The sequence below is a fragment of the Telmatherina bonti genome (assembly GCF_933228915.1).
Source record: "Telmatherina bonti genome assembly, chromosome: 23".
Classification (NCBI taxonomy): domain Eukaryota; kingdom Metazoa; phylum Chordata; class Actinopteri; order Atheriniformes; family Telmatherinidae; genus Telmatherina; species Telmatherina bonti.
This window is the reverse complement of record NC_136632.1, coordinates 2,716,055-2,738,002: the sequence shown is the minus strand read 5'-3', so window position 1 is coordinate 2,738,002 and position 21,948 is coordinate 2,716,055. Positions and strand designations below refer to the sequence as shown.

Sequence of the window (21,948 nt, the reverse complement as noted above, 5' to 3'; positions counted from 1 at the left end):
TCACACCTGGTCCTAGTCTTACCTGATCCTGGTCATGCTTGATCCAAGTCACACCTGATCCAAGTTACACCTGATCCAAGTCACGCCTGGTCCAAGTCACACCTGGTCCAAGTCTTACCTGATCCAGGTCACACCTGGTCCGAGTCACACATGGTCCAAGTCACGCCTGGTCCAAGTCGCACCTGTCCAAGTTGCACCTGGTCCAAGTCGCACCTGGTCCAAGTCACACCTGGTCCAAGTTGCACCTGATCCAAGTCGCACCTGGTCCTGATCACGCTTGATCCAAGTCACACCTGATCCAAGTCACGCCTGGTCCAAGTCACACCTGGTCCAAGTCTTACCTGATCCAGGTCGCACCGTGTCCGAGTCACACATGGTCCAAGTCACACCTGGTCCTGATCACGCCTGGTCCAAGTCGCACCTGGTCCAAGTCACACCTGGTCCTGATCATGCCTGGGTCAAGTCGCACCTGGTCCAGGTCGCACCTGGTCCAAGTCGCACCTGGTCCAAGTCACACCTGGTCCTGATCACGCCTGGTCCAAGTAGCACCTGGTCCAAGTCACACCTGGTCCTGATCACGCCTGGTCCAAGTCGCACCTGGTCCAAGTCGCACCTGGTCCAAGTTGCACCTGGTCCAAATCGCACCTGGTCCAAGTCGCACCTGGTCCAAGCCGCACCTGATTCAAGTCACACCTGGTCCAAGTAGCACCTGTCCAAGTCGCACCGGTCCAAGTCACACCTGGTCCTGATCACGCCTGGTCCTGATCACGCCTGGTCCAAGTCACACCTGGTCCAAGTCGCACTTGTCCAAGTTGCACCTGGTCCAAGTCGCACCTGGTCCAAGTCACACCTGGTCCAAGTTCCACCTGATCCAAGTCGCACCTTGTTCTGATCACGCTTGATCCAAGTCACGCCTGGTCCAAGTCACACCTGGTCCAAGTCTTACCTGATCCAGGTCGCACCTGGTCCGAGTCACACATGGTCCAAGTCACACCTGGTCCTGATCACGCCTGGTCCAAGTCGCACCTGGTCCAAGTCGCACCTGGTCCAAGTCACACCTGGTCCAAGTAGCACCTGTCCAAGTCGCACCTGGTCCAAGTCGCACCTGGTTCTGATCACGCCTGGTCCTGATCACGCCTGGTCCAAGTCACACCTGGTCCAAGTCGCACCTGGTCCAAGTCGCACCTGGTCCAAGTCACACCTGGTCCAAGTTGCACCTGATCCAAGTCGCACCTGGTCCTGATCACGCTGGATCCAAGTCACACCTGATCCAAGTCACTTCTGGTCCAAGTCGCACCTGGTCCAAGTCTTACCTGATCCAGGTCACACCTGGTCCGAGTCACACATGGTCCAAGTCACGCCTGGTCCAAGTCACACCTGGTCCTAGTCTTACCTGATCCAAGTCACACCTGGTCCAAGTCATACCTGATCCAAGTCACACCTGGTCCTGATCACGCCTGGTCCAAGTCGCACCTGGTCCAAGTCGCACCTGGTCCAAGTCGCACCTGGTCCAAGTCACACCTGGTCCAAGTAGCACCTGTCCAAGTCGCACCTGGTCCAAGTCGCACATGGTTCTGATCACGCCTGGTCCTGATCACGCCTGGTCCAAGTCACACCTGGTCCAAGTCGCACCTGTCCAAGTCGCACCTGGTCCAAGTCGCACCTGGTCCAAGTCACACCTGGTCCAAGTCGCACCTGATCCAAGTCGCACCTGGTCCTGATCACGCTGGATCCAAGTCACACCTGATCCAAGTCACGTCTGGTCCAAGTCACACCTGGTCCAAGTCTTACCTGATCCAGGTCACACCTGGTCCGAGTCACACCTGGTCCAAGTCACGCCTGGTCCAAGTCACACCTGGTCCTAGTCTTACCTGATCCAAGTCACACCTGGTCCAAGTCACATCTGATCCAAGTCACACCTGGTCCAAGTCGCACCTGGTCCAAGTCACACCTGGTCCAAGTCACACCTGATCCAAGTCGCACCTGGTCCTGATCATGCTTGATCCAAGTCACACCTTATCCAAGTTACACCTGATCCAAGTCACGCCTGGTCCAAGTCACACCTGGTCCAAGTCTTACCTGATCCAGGTCAGACCTGGTCCGAGTCACACATGGTCCAAGTCACGCCTGGTCCAAGTCTTACCTGATCCAAGTCACGCATGGTCCAATTCACACGTGGTCCGAGTCACACATGGTCCTAGTCTTACCTGATCCAATTCACACCTGGTCCAAGTCACACCTGGTCCAAGTCACACCTGATCCAAGTCACACCTGGTCCAAGTCACACCTGATCCAAGTCACGCCTGGTCCAAGTCATACAGGCACGCGGAGGCCACACACACTACTGAGCCTCATGTTGACTTGTTTAAAGGACATTACATCAAAGTTGGATCAGCCTGTAGTGTGTTTTTCCACTTTCATTTGGAGTAAAACTCCAAATCCAGACCTCTATGGGTCGATACATTAGATTTTTATTGATAATTTTTGTGTGAATTTGTTGTTAGCACATTCAACTATGGAAAGAATAAAGTACTTAATAAAAATATTTCATTCATTCATATCTACAACGTGTTACTTTATTGTTCCTTTTATTTTTTTGAACAGCGCATTTCACACATCAATCCATTTTCATTGCATCAAAGGTGGTCCTATCATCCCCACCGGCTCCAAGACAGAAGCTGAAAGCCCTCAGACGCCTTCAGATAAAGAACAACCCACATTTAACTGGAGTTAAAAACACAGAACAAAATCTGCTATTTGCTTTCATGTTAAACGGAACTCTAATTAATAGTGAACCAGATGGAGAAATGAGGTCACGTGTGATTTGGATTTTATTTATTACATTTATGTCATCATGTTGGAGGAGTACCTGACACCTTCTTCCCCTCCTCGTTCTCCTCTCCGCGTCCATCAGAAGCACAATCCATTGATAAGCTCTTCTCATATTAACTTTAATCGTTGCCCCAAGTACAAGCCTTGAGTCGTGTACGTTTCTATTAAACTTAATCAGAGAAACTTCTTTTTCAATTAAAGTGTTCTTATTAAATTAAGTTGGATTAATTTAGATAAAACTTTATTGCCTCCAAAACTGCAGGGAACTGATTGACAGACGTTTTCCGTGTGCAGCAGAGATCCACCCGCTGAACATATTTCTGATGGTTTTGTTTTCCAGTTCCTCCATCTCTGCTTGTCCTTTAAAATGCTTAGAAAGGAAACATTTAGCAAAGACTTCCTGTAGTCACACATAGTAGCTACGATTACTGAAGCTTCTGTTTCCTGAAGCCAAACTGGGATCCAGTTCCACTGATGGGGTTGGATAACGGAACGTTCTGCCCTCATTCTGCTGGGAAAACCTGAAACTCTGAAAACTTTGTGATTGTCTTCTGATAAGTGTGCAAACTCACAGCACGCGGATAATAAGGATAACAATTATATTATATTATTCATGTTATTTTATTAAATGTATTTTTAAATAGAAAAGGTAACGAGCACAGATAAAACAGTAACACAGGTAAATGTAAGACCGTATGGAAACACCAATATAAATTGTACAAATCTTTCATCACACAAATATAAATGAATAAAAAGTGGTAATAATAATTAATACAATCTGAATTCAGTACTTAAACTGTAGCAGATTTCCCAGCCGGGGTCTCTCACACTGTTTACACCTGCATTAAAACGTGTGTTGGGTGATTGGATCGCTACCAAGCAGTGCTTGACCACAAGAAAGGGCAAAGTGCAATCTAAAACCTGACTTTTCTGGCCCTCTTTAATGCAAAAGCATTAATTACATCATCATACGAAATATTTGGTACAGTTGTATGATTGATGCTGATGATGGCAAGTCCAGAGAGACACCCCCGTGCCCTACTGGACATGTTTGGCCAGTGGGAGCTGCTCCAGGGGTGAGACTGATGTCACGTGGTGAGAACAAATTCACGTTGATGCAGATTCTTGTTTTCTTCCTTTCTTTAACATTTTCAAGCAACCCAATCGATGTATCATTATACAAATGTGTTAATTATATTGATTAAATATATAATTTGTTTAGAAACAGCAGTGTGTGTTTTGTGTGTGTGGGATAATAAAAGTTCAGACTATGCTCGCCCCCCGTCCTTTCTCTGAGAGTGAGACGAACCTGCTTACTCCACTCCCCCCCATGCTGTTTCTACTGATACACACACACACACACACACACACACACAGTATACATGACTCTCAGCCTCCAGTTCACGTGTTAGTCGCGTGTCCAGCGCCCATTAACTTGACAGGGAAGTGAGCAGTATTAGTCTGGAGAACTGCAGATTGTTTTATAGGGCGTCACTAAATAGGTTGTGCCCTGGGTGGTCGCCCACATTGCCCATCGCAACAACCATCCCTGCTCTTCTGCATCATGTGGTCTGCCACAATGGGCATGCAATATTGGACATTCACATGTTATTAGACTCACACATACCTGCAGCTAACAGATATTGCATCTCACAGCTGGGATCTTCCAGATGTGCTGTCCAAGTCATAAATGCCATGTGTTGCCGATGGTCACGTTATGAGGTTTCCAAGCAGTCTGCAGTCCTTAACTGAGTCCAAACTATCTTTTTTTCTCAGCAGCTGAATTTTATTACAGTGGAGACAGCATGCTCTTCTCCGTGTTTATCCTGACACCCAAATCAGATAGGTGCCACACAAGAACATGCGTGTGCGCCCTGGCCACCTGCTCCATTTGTGCCGGAAGCAGTCGTCCAGGTAAGTGGCTGAGCAGAAGCCCTGCCACCAGTGCTTCCATGCACCGTATGAATACCTGTCCTCAGAGACAGGCCAAAAGGGAGCACCTAGTACTCATAGTAGATCCCCTGCAAAGCAAATCTCAGGAACCTCCAGTAGGGAGGATAGATTGGGATGTGGAAATGTGCCTCTTTCAGGTCACCAGAAGTGAACCAGTCGTTCTGTCGAACAAGGCACAGCAGCGATGCATATGTAAGCGTTATGAATTTGGATTTCCTCAGGTGTCTATTCGGAGCATGCAGATCCAGGATCAGGCTAATTCCATGGCATGCACACAGGCATGCATCCCATAGTGAGTCAGATAGATGGATGAAATAAGTCAGCAGACAGTAGAGTCTGTCATGAAGTGTTTGAGTGTGACTGAAGGTGTGTTTGAAAGTGTGTCTGCGCGTAATGTGCGTTGAGTCTGTGTTATGTGTCTGTAGCTCTTTTATTGATCCCTACGTGAGATGTTGAAGAGCTTCATGGTGTTGGGGAGGAATGATTTCCTGAGCCTGTCAGTGGAGCATGTCAATGACAGCAGTCGGTCGCTGAAGCTGCTCCTCTGCCTGGAGGTGGTGCTGTGCATGAAGTCTATTCAGTGTCCGTCGATCCGCCACTGATGTCAGACTGTTCAGGTCTGAGCCGACGACTGAACCTGCCTTCCTCACCACTTTGTCAAGAAGAGCAGCATCCTTCTTCTGGATGCTGCTCCCCCCACACATCATGGCGCACTGGAAGACACTTGCTACCACAGTCTGGTAGAAGATCACAAGCATCTTTTTGCAGATATTGAAGGACACCAGCCTTCTGAGGAAATAGAGGCGACTCTGACCTTTCCTGCACAGATCGTCTGTGTTGGATGTTAAGTCCAGTCTATCATCTAGCTGCACTCCCAGATATCTGTAGGTGTGGACAACCTCAGAACAGTCTCCTTTAATGACAACTGGCTCTGGGTGGGACTTGGATCCTCTGAAGTCTACCACCACTTGCCTGGTCTTACAGGTGTTGAGGAGTAGGTGGTTGAAGGTGCACCATGCCACGAGGTCCTGGATCAGTCCCCTGCTCCTCACTACACCAAATGCAGGAAGAGACTTTTTCTGCAGTCCGCTCCCTGTATTTGGTCCGCTTGAAATGGACAGACCTGCGTTTGTGCCGAATGTGCCCTAAAATGAATGAAGGGGTTTGTAAAAATGCTTGATTATTTCTTGCTCTTTTGTATGTGTAAATTAGCCTGAAATGTGCATAATGGTGCCACTTAAGAAAGTTACCTAACTTGCCCTGGATTTGAGACCCTTCCCCCGATGTCTGAGCTTGGCATTGGTCTGGTCCAACAAAGGTCATCATTTGGGGAAAATACTGGTCCAGTGCGGCAAGGTTCCTCCGCAGACAGCGGGGGGCCTCTTCCTGAGATAGGAGAGTAGCAGGGGCACACTCCTAAACACCACTTAACTAACCCAAACTTAGCCTGTCTATACTGTGAATCTAACCTTTTAGCTCCACAAACTATTTTGATGCCTGCTGCTTTACCAATGTCATGTTTTTGCCATCCTGATCTCCTGGCGCTCATCATTGGTAACTCGATCCACCTGTTGGCTTCCTAATTGCCTCTGCTGTCTCATTCAGTTCACCTGGTTTCCTTTTCTCACTGCCTACTTAAGCTCCCTCCAATCTCTCCTTCTCTGCCAGATAATAATCAGACCTATGTCTAGTTGTGTTCCACTGTTCTACGGATTGTTCCTCAGTTGCCGACCTTCTGCTTCATGCCCCCAGATTTCCCTCCTTGCCTTGCCTTGCCCTTGATGGACACCGCTACTTTTCGGATCTTCTGGTTACCGACCCTGCTTGTCTTTGGATCTGCCTTGTCTTTGCCTGGACGAGTATTTTGCCATTCCGTTTACCTCCCAGCTGGAGCCTGATTTCTTCTGCAGACCAGTCACCTGGATTGATCTTCTGCTCATACTCCTTCGCCAATAAACTGGTCATTTGTCCATAACTCCTTGTGTGTGGCTGTAATTTTGGATCCTCACGGTAACTCATTACAGTATTATCTGGCCAACATGGATCCATCGTCCACACAGGAGTGGCGCTCATGTGTTGAGAAGTCCATCACCAAACTGGAATCAAGCATGCAGGACATGATGACTATGTTATCTAACCTCTCCTCAGTTGCAGCTCTGCTGGAAGGTGCCTCTGTCCAAGCTACTGGATCATCGTCTTTTTGCCAAGTCTCACCTCGCCATGAACCCCATCTGACTCCTCCAGAGGTATTTTCAGGTGAGCGGAGTCAGTGTCGGCCCTTCATAACCCAGTGTGAGATCCACTTTGAATTGCAGCCCTCTTCCTTCCCGTCAGAACGGGCTAGGATTGCCTATATGGTTTCACTTTTTTCAGGGAAGGCCAAGCTGTGGGGAACGGCTGAATGGCAGAGAGACTCGCTCATCTGCTATAATTACAAGGACTTCACAAGGGAGCTCATCAGAGTCTTTGACCCAGTCCCACCTGAGAGAGAACCTGCCCGGGGTCTGTTAGCTCTAAAGCAAGGCAAGAGGCGGGTTACTGACTATATAATAGATTTCCATACTCTCTCAGCAGAAAGCCACTGGAATGATGAGGCATTATGTGACGCTTTCTATCAAGGACTTAATGAGGAGATTAAAGACGAACTGGCTACCCGGGAAGCTCCGAGATGTCTGGACCAGCTGGAGACTCTCTCCTCCAGGATCGATCAGAGACTTCACGAACGGAGAGTGGAGAGGAGCCGAACCTCTAACAGCCTTTGCACTGAACCAAGGCCCGTGTCACAATGCAATCCCCTTGCACAATCTCCTGTATTTCCAGCTCCAGTAGGGGACCCTGTGGTTCCCATGCAGATTGGACGGACCCGCTTGACACCACAAGAGAGGGCACGACGTTCGAAGGAGGGTTTGTGCTTCTATTGCGGAAAGAGCGGTCACCTGGTTCACCGATGTCCATTAAAAGACCAGACTCAGTGGGAGAGAGGAGGTACCTACTGAGTCAGAGGTTGGTGAAATCCTCTTTAGTCTCGTTACAGGCACAACTCCTTATAAATGGTCTTCCTGAGCAGGTTATGGCATGTATCGATTCTGGGGCTGATACGGAATTCATTGATGCAGGCTTGGCAAGATCTCTTAACATTCCATTACTACCCACCTCTAAGAAGCAGAAAGTATTTGCACTTGATGGTCATGTGTTGCACCAGATCACGGAAGAGACCACACCTCTCAAGTTTATTGTAGGAGGAAATCACCAGGAGATGGTATCATTTCTTGTCATCCATTCCCCTGAGCTACCCATTATTCTTGGTGCCTCTTGGCTGCTTCACCACAATCCGCACATTGATTGGAGGACAAGTGAGGTCCTGAGCTGGTCATCCTCTTGTCACTCCATATGTCTTCTAATGGCTAATTCACTCCCCGCTGAACCAGTTTGTCAAGAGACCTACCCAGATCTTTCTAAGGTTCCTCCTGAGTATCACGACCTTAAGCAGGTATTCAACAAGCACTTGGCAACTTCTCTTCCTCCACATCGTCCCTATGACTGCTCCATTGATCTTTTACCCGGTACCTTCCCTCCCAAGGGCCGTTTATACTCCTTGTCAGGACCTGAGACTCATGCCATGAAGGAGTACATAGAAGGGGCACTTAAGACTGGAATAATACGCCCCTCTTCATCTCCTGCTGCTGCAGGGTTTGTTTTTTTTTTGTAGGAAAGAAGGATGGAACTCTAAGACCGTGCATTGACTACAGAGGACTAAATGACATAACTATAAAGAACCGTTATCCTCTTCCCCTTATGAACACTGCTTTTGATCTCATTCAGGGTGCCACCATCTTCACCAAGCTGGATCTCAGGAATGCCTATCACCTTATCCGCATCAAAGAGGGAGATGAGTGGAAGACTGCATTCAATACACCCACAGGGCACTACGAGTATCTTGTCATGCCTTTTGGCCTAACCAATGCTCCTGCAGTTTTTAAGTCCCTAATTAATGATGTTCTTAGAGATATGGTTGGACTATATGTCTTTGTTTATCTTGATGACATTTTGATTTTTTTTTCCAAAGACCTCCCCACACATCAGAGCCATGTCCGCACTGTCCTTCTCCATCTTTTACAGAATAACCTTTTTGTAAAAGCAGAGAAGTGTGAGTTCCACCGAAGTTCTATATCGTTTCTGGGCTATGTCATCTCGCCCAACAGAATGTCCATGGATCTCAGCAAAGTTTCAGCGGTGAAGGAATGGCCGGTTCCCCAGTCTCGTAGGCAACTTCAGAGATTCCTAGGCTTTGCCAATTTCTATCGCAGGTTCATAAGAAGTTACAGTTCCATCGCCTCACCTTTGCATGCTCTTACTTCATCTAAGAACAGGTTTATTTGGAACACAGCGGCGGACCGTGCCTTCTCTCGCTTAAAGGACTTGTTCACCTCGGCACCTGTCCTCCATGCACCGGATTCTGATCGGCAGTTTATTGTTGAAGTGGATGCCTCTGACGCAGGAGTAGGTGCTATTCTAAGTCAAAGGTTTTCTGATGGCAAGACTCATCCATGTGCCTTCTTTTCTAGAGGTCTCTCCACAACCGAGAGGAATTATGATGTGGGAGATCGCGAGCTCCTGGCAGTTAAACTGGCACTCGAAGAGTGGAGGCACTGGCTGGAGGGAGCTAAGCACCCATTCATTGTGTGGACGGATCATAAGAACCTTGAGTACCTACGATCTGCTAAGAGACTCAATCCCAGACAGGCTAGATGGTCCCTGTTCTTCAGCAGATTTAACTTCTCCCTATCCTACAGACCAGGAACTAAGAACACCAAGCCAGATTCCCTCTCAAGGCTTCACGAGGTTCCGGAGCAGTCCGATGGTCAGAATGACTACATCCTTCCCCATTCTGTCCGGCTGGTGGTTGTCAGACTTGGTTTGGAGAGAGAGATAAGGGAGGTCCAACAACAACACCAGATTCCTGAGAACTGTCCTCAGGGTCGCCTCTTTGTTCCCATGCACCTTGTCCCAGAGGTACTGTCATTTTGTCATAGTTCTCGTTTATTTTGTCACCCAGGTGTGACCAAGACTCTGTCAGTCGTACAGAGTCGCTTCTGGTGGGAGACCTTGGTCCAGGACATCAAGGAATTCATCGCTGCTTGCCGTGTCTGTTCCCAAGCTAAGTCTTCTCATTGACCGCCAGCTGGTTTTCTGCGGCCGCTCCCAATTCCACGTCGTCCTTGGTCTCATTTGTCCATGGATTTCATCACAGGTCTGCCCAACTCCAAGAATCATTCAGTACTACTTACCATAGTTGACCGTTTCTCCAAGATGACTCATTTGATTCCTCTTGCCAAGTTGCCGTCTTCTAAGGAATTAGGGGAGATCCTTGCCAGGGAGGTATTTCGTTTACATGGACTTCCGGATGACATCGTCTCTGACAGAGGTCCCCAATTTGTTTCTCGATTTTGGAAGGAGTTCTGTAACCTTCTTGGTATCCGAGTGAGCCTCTCCTCTGGGTATCATCCTCAGACGGAGCGGGTCAACCAGGAGGTGGAGACTAAGCTACGTATGTTGTGTGAACGGGATCCCTCAATGTGGTCACAGAACATTCCTTGGGTGGAATATTCCCTTAACTCGCTCCACAGGGCTCTCTCCGTTCTACACTGTGTATGGATACCAGCCGCCAGTCTTTGATTTACAGGAGATTGCCATCACAGTCCCCTTGGCTCACTCAGCAGCACTGAGATGTCAACGTGTATGGAGGAGGGCTCATTGTGCCCTGTTGAGGACGTCTGCAGTGTATTCACGGGCTGCTAATCATCGGCGGATTGCTGCACCGGAGTATCAAGTGGGGCAGGAGGTATGGTTGTCAACCAAGGACCATCCCCTTCGGGTTGAGAATCGCAAGTTGGCCCCTCGCTTCATTGGCCCTTTCCCTATAACCAGGGTGGTTAACCCCATGGCTGTACGTCTTCGACTGCCTAGGACCCTGCGGGTTTGCCCCACTTTCCATGTCTCCCGTATCAAACCTGTGTTCTCTTCCCAGTTTGCACCCCCCTCCGGGCCCCCTCCTCCCGCCCAGTTCATTGATGGGGGGCCTGCCTACACTGTTCGTCGTCTACTCCGCTTCAGGCGGCGGGGCCATGGGTTGCAGTACCTGGTTGACTGGGAGGGCTATGGGCCGGAGGAGCGCTCTTGGGTTCCTGCTCGTTTTATTTTGGATGGGTCCCTTGTTCGGGATTTTCATCTCCGCAGTCCTGACATGCCTTGAAGGGGGGGGGGGGGGTACTGTCATGTTTTTGCCATCCTGATCTCCTGGCGCTCATCACTGGTAACTCAATCCACCTGTTGGCTTCCTAATTGCCTCTGCTGTCTCATTCAGTTCACCTGGTTTCCTTTTCTCACTGCCTACTTAAGCTCCCTCCAATCTCTCCTTCTCTGCCAGATAATAATCAGACCTGTCTAGTTGTGTTCCACTGTTCTACGGATTGTTCCTCAGTTGCCGACCTTCTGCTTCATGCCCCCGGATTTCCCTCCTTGCCTTGCCCTTGACGGACACCGCTACCTTTCGGATCTTCTGGTTACCGACCCTGCTTGTCTTTGGATCTCCGAGCCTTGTCTTTGCCTGGACGAGTATTTTGCCATTCCGTTTACCTCCCAGCTGGAGCCTGGTTTCTTCTGCAGACCAGTCACCTGGATTGATCTTCTGCTCATACTCCTTCGCCAATAAACTGGTCATTTGTCCATAACTCCTTGTGTGTGGCTGTAATTTCGGATCCTCACGGTAACTCATTACAACCAAGCTGTAATCAGCACCTTCCCAAAAGGAATCCCTGAGCGCTTTGCCTGGTAGGGCTTCACAACCCATGACACACTGAACTCCCCTCACCAGGAACCTCATCCACACTTACACAGCTCCTTTTACACCTACTTCACCTCCATATAACGTGATCCCACTCAGGTAATAAAGACAGGTAGCCTGGTTCATTCAATCTTCACACACATTGTTATCTCTGTCAGCAGCAGCACATTGCAGTACCGTCATGACATGGTTTAACCAGCACAGCCTACCTGAGTCCTGCTGCTGACCATGTCCATCCCTTTCTGAGCACAGTGTAGCATCTTCTGATGGAAACTTCCAGCAGGATGATGCACCATGTCACAAAGCTCACATCATCTCCACCATGACGATGAGTTCACTGTCCTCCAACGGCTCCACAGTCACCAGCTCTACATCCAGCAGAGCAGCTTTGGGACGTGGTGGAACGGGAGATTCTCATGGTGATGAGGTGGAACGGGAGATTCTCATGGTGATGAGGTGGAACGGGAGATTCTCATCATGATGAGGTGGAATGGGCAGGAACTTGCAGCAACCGTGTGATGTTTCATGTGAATATGGAGCAAAATCTCTGAGGAATGTTTCCAACATGTTGGATCTGACCCATAGACTGTATATAAAAAGATGGGCGGAGCCTGCTTGACGTCACCCATAGGTTTCTGAAGAGCTGAATTGAAGCTTGGGCGGTTCCTACCGTCGCCATCTTGGCAGGGGAATGCCGTCTCGCCCGGAAAATACAAATATGGGCAAAGAGGTGGAGCTGAGAGGGGTGCTGTGAGCGTCATGGTGGATGATTGACATCAAGCAAACTCTGAGCTTTCTGTAGCTAAGAGCTAACCGAGATAACGGGAGCTAACCAGCTAACGGAGGTAAGCGGGCTAAAGCTAAGTCATGTTGTTAACCGGCTAAAAACCGCGGTTGTTCTACATTCTTCTGACTTGAAGCGGGAGATTGGGTACCTGTCAATCAAAAGGACACACCCCTAACTATGCCGAACTTTAAGATTAAATTACTTTTAAACGGGCGAGTTAGAAAAAAATTCACTCCCCCCACAGTTGTCATGAAGGTAAACCTGACCTATTAAACCTAAAATGGATTTTTGAACCAAACATGTTTATTTCTGCTCTAAACATGTTTATTTCTGCTGTAAACATGTTTATTTAAGCTGTGAAGTTGGTCTTTTTAACATGGGAGTCTATGGAGATTTGCTCTGTTTTGGAGTTCCTAGCTGATGAAGGGGGAACTGCAGTTTTAGGCAGTTTGCATAGGCTTCACCTCTTACCACCGGAGGTTGTTGCTTGGTTTGACCCCATGCTGGTGGACCTGGTAAAGTGGATGGTAGAGGTATATTTATTTGCGTATGTGAGTAGAATTAATGCAGTATGTGCCTTGGCACATTCTGACAATTATGATAAACTATCTTTATTTGAAAAATTCATGACAGTAAAGTCTTCACTCATCAAACATGCAGAAAAAGCACCAATGACATTTCAGGTTTTAACAGATATAATTATGTACTTGTGAGAAGCCCAACAGCAACACTTGACGCTGTGATTACCATTTGACAAAAACATTGTTAATTACAGCTCAGAAGCAAAGTGAAGAGACACTGGAATATAAATGAAGCCTTTGCCCCCTTCAGCAGAGGTAGATAATAGGATTCCAATCCACATCAATAAACACTTAGGAGAATTTTTCATAGAATCCTGCAGAAAAACTCCATCTGAGAGTTTTTATTGAAGAGATTTCAGTCCAACAGAGACTGTTTATTTTGAGGTGACTATTATTTGTTGATTGTTTTTCCTTTTGGAGCAACTCATTTGATATCTTGTGGTCTTGCAACCTTGATTCACATAACATCTTCCAGCTAAGGTTGCCTTGACTCATGTGTTGAATAATTCATGACTTGCAATCCAATACTATTGGACTGGGGATAGAGGGACTCAAAAGTTGAATTACAAAACATCACATTCTTTCATCTGAAGATTTTTCTGTTTTTTAACAAAGTGCAGAGGTCAATTATGAATCCTCTGGCAATAGCTGGTATGAATAATATGCTGAAGGGCTCCAAAACCTTGAGGGACTGGGTCTACTTGTGTAGATTATTGACGCCTCTACTTTTTTCTTCTTATTTTCCTTTATTACTATCCTTTAGGTAAAAAAAAAAAAAAAAGGTGGACCCTTTGTCTGTGCCCTCCTGCATGGTCCATGTTTCTATTGCTCGAGGCAAAAGAGGCCTAATTTGCACCTTTCTCTTTTGGGGCCAATTATTATAATACCAAATGTACTGGAAACACAGTCAAATTGAAAACAATAAAGAGCTCCCCAAATCATGCATTTTAATCATCTTCTTATGAAAAATTCATTTTATCTGGTTTTATAACTTTTACCACATTCAGTTAAGATTGTGCCACATCACCTGCAGAACATGCAAGTGGACTAAACAACAAAGAGTGTTGTATACTGGCTACAGGTCATCTGCAGCATCCAGGCTGGTTCAGACACCTGTACAAACATGACGCTGAGGTCCGCCATTGTTGTTGTGCTTTTGCAGGTTAAGCAGGATCTGAGTGCACAAGTGCAAGATGACTGTGAAAGAGTCCGGTTCCAGTTTACAGGACTCTTCTTGTGTTGCAGGAAATTTTCACTCTGGAGGCTTTTGTCAAATCTTCGCAGTTTTATATATCTAAAACTATTATTGTTTTGTTATTATTATTGTATTATTATTATTGTGTGTATTATTCCATTCTAGATTGCGCCGTCTGTTGGCAGCAGATTGTAGTAGCTCTAATTTGCTATCTTGATTTTTTAAAAGTACAAAGTCTTCTTACATAGATATTACCTCAAATTAGGTTTTTTTTTTCTGAGGATTTTATACCGGTTAGGAGGGTGTGCTGCAAGGAAGATTTTTCTGCATATTTTTGCTCTTTCAAGGCTTGTTATGATGAGTCTCCATGGCAACAAAAGACTTTTTTTACAATCGAGATCAACTGTTTAACCTCTCCCAAATCAACATTATCAGCAAAACAACACATCAAATCCTGATGGAGTTGAAAAGAAAGAGAAGAGGATGCAGAGCGGGAATCAGAGAGCGGAGAAAGCGATGGAGATTTAAACCATTTCTCACGACCCTCGTCATGGGTAATGTGAGATCGTTAGCTAACAAAACGGACGAGCTGGAGATGCTAACAAGCTCTCAGAAAGAATACAGAGAGTGCAGTATTATGTGCTTCACTGAGACATGGCTGCATGAACACATCCCTGACTGTAATGTGTCTGTACTGGGCTTTAAAACGGTCCGTGCAGACCGCAGTAGACAACACAGCGGAAAGCTAAAGGGTGGTGGAATTGCACAGTGAAGAAACAACAATGTGTGTTCAGTGAGAGGCTTCTTCAGGTCCGATGCAAGACTGAAAGATACAGAAGATCATTCCTGCCAGCAGCCATCAGCCTCCGGAACAAGATCTCCTCAAATTAATTATTATTATATACTATAATATTGAATTTCCCTTTGGGGATTAATAAAGTATTTTTCTTTTCATTTCATTTCATTTCATATCTAAATATTTGTTACTATGGAAACGAGGGTCAAGAGTGCAACCAAACATTTGTTTTTTACTGTCTCAGTGTCATGGTGTGAACAAGGCCAAAAATGTCTCAAAGTTTCTCTTGTTAAATATATTTTCTCTTCCTTTTTCTTTCTGTTATTTCTATTATTAAAAGGAAGAACTGATTTAAATTTAGTGGTGATCCGGATCACCGTTTGGATCCAGGAACTTTTTAAAAGCCTTGGCTGAGGTTTGTGCTTTTCTAGTATTCTACTAAAACAATGTATTTATGAAAGATAAAAAAAAAAGTCTAAACATCATTTCATATTTCCTTGATGATCTGTAGCTCCAGATCTCATGCTGGGAAGACAGCAGTTCCCAGGAAAACTTGTTCTGGTCTCCATGTTGACCACTAATCGGCAAGAATCCACCATTTCCATAGTTTCAGCGCACAGATATGCTCTAGCATAAAGACTTTAGTTTACAGATTACCTGTGAAAATCATGTTTTTAACCAGAACTGACCAGAACACATTCACTACTGTTATTTGGAAATATTACATAACACCAAACATCCTCAATTATAGCAATAATCTATTAAGCTAAACGATGCAGGAGCTTTTTTCTGGGTTGCTGGCTGCCTTGCTGGTCTACCTATACTGGTCTGTATGTCATCTGTGAGGGCGGGGCACTGGTTTACCTGTCATCTGTGAGGGTGGGGCACTGGTTTACCTGTCATCTGTGAAAAAGATTAATTAAGTCAATGTGGTCATTTTAATTAGTTTAGAATGACAATTATTTTGTTGGCATAAAGTATACATGAAAATTGCAGCACTAAACCAGACTGGTCAAGGCAGGGGTCGCTATCACAACTAAATCTGACCTTGTGCACAAGGTCTTCAGACTGTGACCTTAATGCAGTCTGAAGCCCGGGGGCCCACAAAGTTTAGTTCTCATGTCAGTCAGCGCCTTATGCAAATTTATGCAAAATACACTACTGGTGATGTGCCAAAGCACAACCATGAGCAGGACACTGACCCGGTTGCAGTGCAGATAGCAATAACACCCCTCTCCGCTATGTCTGATATCAGCCAGACCACTCGTGAAGGACCACCTTGCCCTGCATTGACCAAATATCAGGCAAAGATGTAATAAGAAGTTCTTTCAATCCTTGCAGTACGAACAATATAGTTGGCTGGAGTACTTGGTGTGTGTTTTACTTTGCATGCAAACATTTTGCTCATGGAGGCCACCAATTTTGTAAAGACACCACGTTCACCCAGGATGGATTCAGTACATGGGTTAAAGTTACGTCGTCATTCCACACACACCTTTACATGTCATTGGGAAATTTGACAAAATTGTTGAAAAAATGATTGCCAGTAATCCCTAAAATGCCAAATACACTCATCATGGCATACAAGATGAGCTGACGGACATCATGGCAAAAATGGTCAGGGTGCAAATAAGTGGGGAAACACAGGTAGCTGGAGTGTTTGCACTGATAATGGATGAGCAAAGATGTAAGAGGGAGCAGGTGCCTGCGGTATCTGCTAACCAAACTCCACTGATCTGGAGATCTTCATTATACTGTTCAGACTTTCTTGTCCCTCACAGATAAACCAGAAAACCAGATATGCCAGTGAACTTTTCGCTAAATGCAGCGTAACTGTGAGTAGTATGTATGTATGTAGTAGTATGTATGTAGTATGTAAGCATGTCCCTTTTAAGTCAGTAAAAAAGTGTGTATTTAATGGTTTGGGTGTTAATATTGCTGCTCACGTTTATCTGTACCTTAAAACATTTGACCTGTTAATTCTCCAGTAAAGTTTTCTAAAAATTGTATTTATTTAAACTCCATGAAAACTGAAAACTGTCTGCTGTCAGTTTTAAGAAAGGTACAGGTTTAAATACATCTAAGATGTTTGAAAGATTTTACCTCAGTATTGATTACTCCTGTACCTCTTGTGAGCAACACAATGAAATAATTTCTCCTTTTTTTTTTTTATCAGTGCAAGCATATTAAAGCTTCAAAAGAAAAGTTAAAAGGCTGAAGACGAACAAATACTCTGTCTACTTAATCCAGCTTTTACTTATCCTGGGAAACTTTCATATTCCTAAAAGAGAAGGGTGTGAATATGTGGCTGGATCAAGTGTGTATTATGTAACATTTATGTTTACACAATGTATTTTTTTATTTCCCTTTTTCCTTCATTCATCTGCTTTTCCTATATGATTGTCTATTATATACTCCTGGTATTTAGTTGTTCTGCATTTTCAGTTCAACCTTTGATTAAATTTGTTAGGGAAAAAAAGTTTTGAATTCTCTGAAACAGCCTTCTTCCGCTTGTTGTTTAGCCAATCAGGTGAGCCGTAACTTGCTACAGCCAATCAGGTGAGCCGACACTTGTTACAGCCAATCAGCGCCTACGTCAACATTACATACCGGAAAACGGTCATGCGTGAAAAGAGCGCCCTTGTTTGAAGCAGAGAGGTCTGAAGGTGGAAGGTAAGCCGCATTTCCCCCTAAGAACTAAGAATGTAACGATATGTAGCGTTCATACCCAAGCTTCTCTTCCAGACGAAGGAATGCCGTCATAACCACAAACTTTTAGTTCGGTAAAACGAGTTAAGAAACTTCTACGTGTCGCTTCCTGTTTACAAACAAAAAAACCGTTCATGATCTTGCTATAGATATAGATATAGATGGACAAATATTTGGTAATATTTAATGTAGTGTTACCGTGAAGAATGGTCCGGTAAAGTCTGTGTGTGTGTGTGTGGGGGGGGACTTGTCAGACAGCTGTTCTGTGTTTTATCCATCGACTGTAAATCAGAAGTTTTATTAATCAGCAGAGACAGCCAGGGGTCCTGAAGGTTCCTGCTCCACTCTGTCAGTTGTCCTTTCTCTGCCTGAAAGAAAACGCAGTGCAGTAGCTCCGCCATTATTTTATTTAAGGTGTATTATGTGGGTCAGAACTTCTGATCTGCTGACACATCTGGTTCTGTTGGAACAAACATCTGGTTCTGTTGGAACAAACATCTCTCAGCAGTGTCATCAACACTGGTGTTGTTCAGAGTTAAAACCAGTGATGGACCTGCAGCCTCAGCTGGCTGGAGAAAATCACACTGACAAGACTAGTAGGACCTTACCAACCAGAGGCTCCGTTCATCTGGAATGATCCATGTCAAATGAACTCAAACAGGAGTGATACTGGGAGTGATGCTGGATGCAGCATGATGGGGGTCCAGATTGGTGGGGGTTCAGATACAGTGGCATCCTGAGCAGATCTTCCTGACTGAGTGACTGGTGTGATGAAACTGGTTTGTTTGTTCTGGGTGAGTGACTGGTGTGATGATAAACTGGTTTGTTTGTTCTGGGTGAGTGACTGGTGTGATGATAAACTGGTTTGTTTGTTCTGGGTGAGTGACTGGTGTGATGAAACTGGTTTGTTCGTTCTGGGTGAGTGACTGGTGTGATGAAACTGGTTTGTTTGTTCTGGGTGAGTGACTGGTGTGATGATAAACTGGTTTGTTTGTTCTGGGTGAGTGACTGGTGTGATGAAACTGGTTTGTTCGTTCTGGGTGAGTGACTGGTGTGATGAAACTGGTTTGTTCGTTCTGGGTGAGTGACTGGTGTGATGAACTGGTTTGTTTGTTCTGGATGAGTGACTGGTGTGATGAACTGGTTTGTTTGTTCTGGATGAGTGACTGGTGTGATGAAACTGGTTTGTTTGTTCTGGGTGAGTGACTGGTGTGATGAACTGGTTTGTTCGTTCTGGGTGAGTGACTGGTGTGATGAACTGGTTTGTTTGTTCTGGATGAGTGACTGGTGTGATGAACTGGTTTGTTTGTTCTGGGTGAGTGACTGGTGTGATGAACTGGTTTGTTTGTTCTGGATGAGTGACTGGTGTGATGAACTGGTTTGTTTGTTCTGGGTGAGTGACTGGTGTGATGAAACTGGTTTGTTTGTTCTGGGTGAGTGACTGGTGTGATGATAAACTGGTTTGTTTGTTCTGGGTGAGTGACTGGTGTGATGAAACTGGTTTGTTCGTTCTGGGTGAGTGACTGGTGTGATGAAACTGGTTTGTTTGTTCTGGGTGAGTGACTGGTGTGATGAACTGGTTTGTTCGTTCTGGGTGAGTGACTGGTGTGATGATAAACTGGTTTGTTTGTTCTGGGTGAGTGACTGGTGTGATGAACTGGTTTGTTTGTTCTGGGTGAGTGACTGGTGTGATGATAAACTGGTTTGTTTGTTCTGGGTGAGTGACTGGTGTGATGAACTGGTTTGTTTGTTCTGGGTGAGTGACTGGTGTGATGATAAACTGGTTTGTTTGTTCTGGGTGAGTGACTGGTGTGATGAACTGGTTTGTTTGTTCTGGGTGAGTGACTGGTGTGATGAACTGGTTTGTTTGTTCTGGGTGAGTGACTGGTGTGATGATAAACTGGTTTGTTTGTTCTGGGTGAGTGACTGGTGTGATGAACTGGTTTGTTTGTTCTGGGTGAGTGACTGGTGTGATGAAACTGGTTTGTTCGTTCTGGGTGAGTGACTGGTGTGATGATAAACTGGTTTGTTTGTTCTGGGTGAGTGACTGGTGTGATGATGAACTGGTTTGTTTGTTCTGGGTGAGTGACTGGTGTGATGAAACTGGTTTGTTTGTTCTGGGTGAGTGACTGGTGTGATGATAAACTGGTTTGTTTGTTCTGGGTGAGTGACTGGTGTGATGATAAACTGGTTTGTTTGTTCTGGGTGAGTGACTGGTGTGATGAACTGGTTTGTTCGTTTACACACATGTTAAATTCCACCGATCGATGACTTTGAGTATTTTCTGGTGAAACGGAGAGAGGACGGTCCTGATCTGACTTTATGTTTCTGCAGCATCGTCTGCCTCAGGATGAGTTTCTGCCCTCGTCCCTGCAGTCCTCTGGGCTTCAACAACGTCCAGGAGCAGAGGGACCGCTGGCAGAGAAAACGCAGTCGGATCTGCAGAGAGTTGGTTCAGACCGAGCAGCTCTACGTCCAGCAGCTGGAACTTGTCACCACGGTAAGTCCTTCTCACTGAGAAGAAACCCAGAAGATTTATTATTATCTGCCTTCTGTTAAAACCGGACTGATTAGGGCTGCAGGACAACCGCCTGGACGAACATACACGTCCCAAACACAAAACCCACAACTTTACAATAACACAAGAGATGCTAACGGAGATCAGCGGCATGCGGGTGTACTTTGCCAACTCGGGTTCAAACAGGACCTTATATGAGCTTGATCAGACGCTGCAGACTGGAGCCTGAACTCCAGATGTTCAGAGACCAGATGTGTTCCAAATCCAGCCAGATGAAACCCTGAGAGAGACCCTGAAGGCTGAGCATAATGTGTTCTGCACATCAGGCTAAATGTTCTCTACAAATTAAAGTTTATTGATCTTTTAAAGGGTTTACGTGTATTTTTATGGCTTTATGAGTATATTCATTAAAATGCTCTCTTGGGCGACGTTCAGACGGCTGAAGTGACCCAAATCCGTTTTTTCGCTCCATCTTACCTGTATCTGAACTTTTCGTGTCGCTCTGAACGACACAGATCCGACTTTTTCACCAACGCACCCAGGCCATTTGGACACAGGGTCCGAAATCCGATCCATGTCTGATCTGCTGCCATGTGACTTCAGTCTGAACCGCCGGGTCGCATTCAGTGCGACTTGGACGTCGTTCTCGAGCTGCTGGAGATGATCTCCCAGGCAGGTGGATGTACTGAGGCAGGAGGACATGATGTAGATCTCTGCAGAGCAAACCGAGGATGTGGCCTTGCCCCCCACTCACCTGCCTTTGTCGCGAACCAGTACAGCCCCACTCCTGCTCGCTTTCTCAGGGTGAAGGTCTCCTGAACGACGCGGTGCTCCAAAGCCTTGATGCGATGTGCTGACAGATGTGTGAAACCACTGGCATCCTGATCCCACCACTCCTGCCTGCATCCACAGCGCCTTGAAACCAGTCCTGATGTTTTATTCTTAGTATGGTGGTAAAATAGCATCCTTCTCTAGTAGCTGACATCAAGTCCAGCTGTTGGATGGGATTTGTACCACTACTCCCAGACTTCCCAGTTCCAGCTTCATGGTACAGAAGTTGTTTTCTTCATTTGCGTTGTGTTTTCTTACAGTTCTTCGTGGAGATCTTGAAGGCCAAAGGAACCCTGAAGCCGGACATCAGAGAAGGCATCTTCAGCTCCATTAAAGACATTCAGTCAGTAAACCAGTAAGTGTTCTCTAAATGGTTAACAGAAGTGTGCACTGGGGATAATGGTGAGGGACTGAGTGAGGTGATGGGAATTAGCAGCTTGTCTTTGCTAAAGCACTGTCCAGATGTCCACCATCAGCAGGCGTTCTGGTGGATGCTTTAGAAAACGCACCACGTAATGTCAGCATCACAGAGGGTTCTTTCTGTCTGCTTGATGTGTGGTTGTCACGGTGATGAGTTGATGCCCTGATGTTGCACTGAGCCGATTGTTCATGGCATTTTCACACCTTCTGAGTTTGCAGGAGACTCCTGGATATCTCCAGAGCCTCATTCAGCTGTTTGTGTATATGATCTCGCTGTTTTACTGACAGCTGGCGTCCAGAAGGTTCAGGACAATTCAGGGTGCTTCGATTGGGTTATTAAACAATGATCAGGGTTTTAAATGCATCTTTAGTCCCAATTGAGGTTTTTTCTCTCATTCAGAGCCCACTTCATCTTTTAATAGCGAAACCTTAGTTAATGTGCATGTGTAGCACAGAAAACTTAATATGACCCAACAATTCAG

At 45.9% G+C, this 21,948-nt stretch overlaps 1 protein-coding gene across 1 annotated transcript in view; it reads left to right on the top strand.

Moving 5' to 3' along the window:
• Window positions 1–20,047: 20,047 nt before the first annotated feature.
• arhgef39 (Rho guanine nucleotide exchange factor (GEF) 39) overlaps window positions 20,048–21,948 on the top strand; it is a gene marked incomplete at both ends in the record, with an annotated part of 98,534 nt that continues 96,633 nt past the window's right edge. The window contains 2 exon segments of the mRNA XM_079263110.1: window positions 20,048–20,197; window positions 21,307–21,401. Coding sequence (XP_079119236.1) covers window positions 20,048–20,197; window positions 21,307–21,401 — 245 coding nt within the window.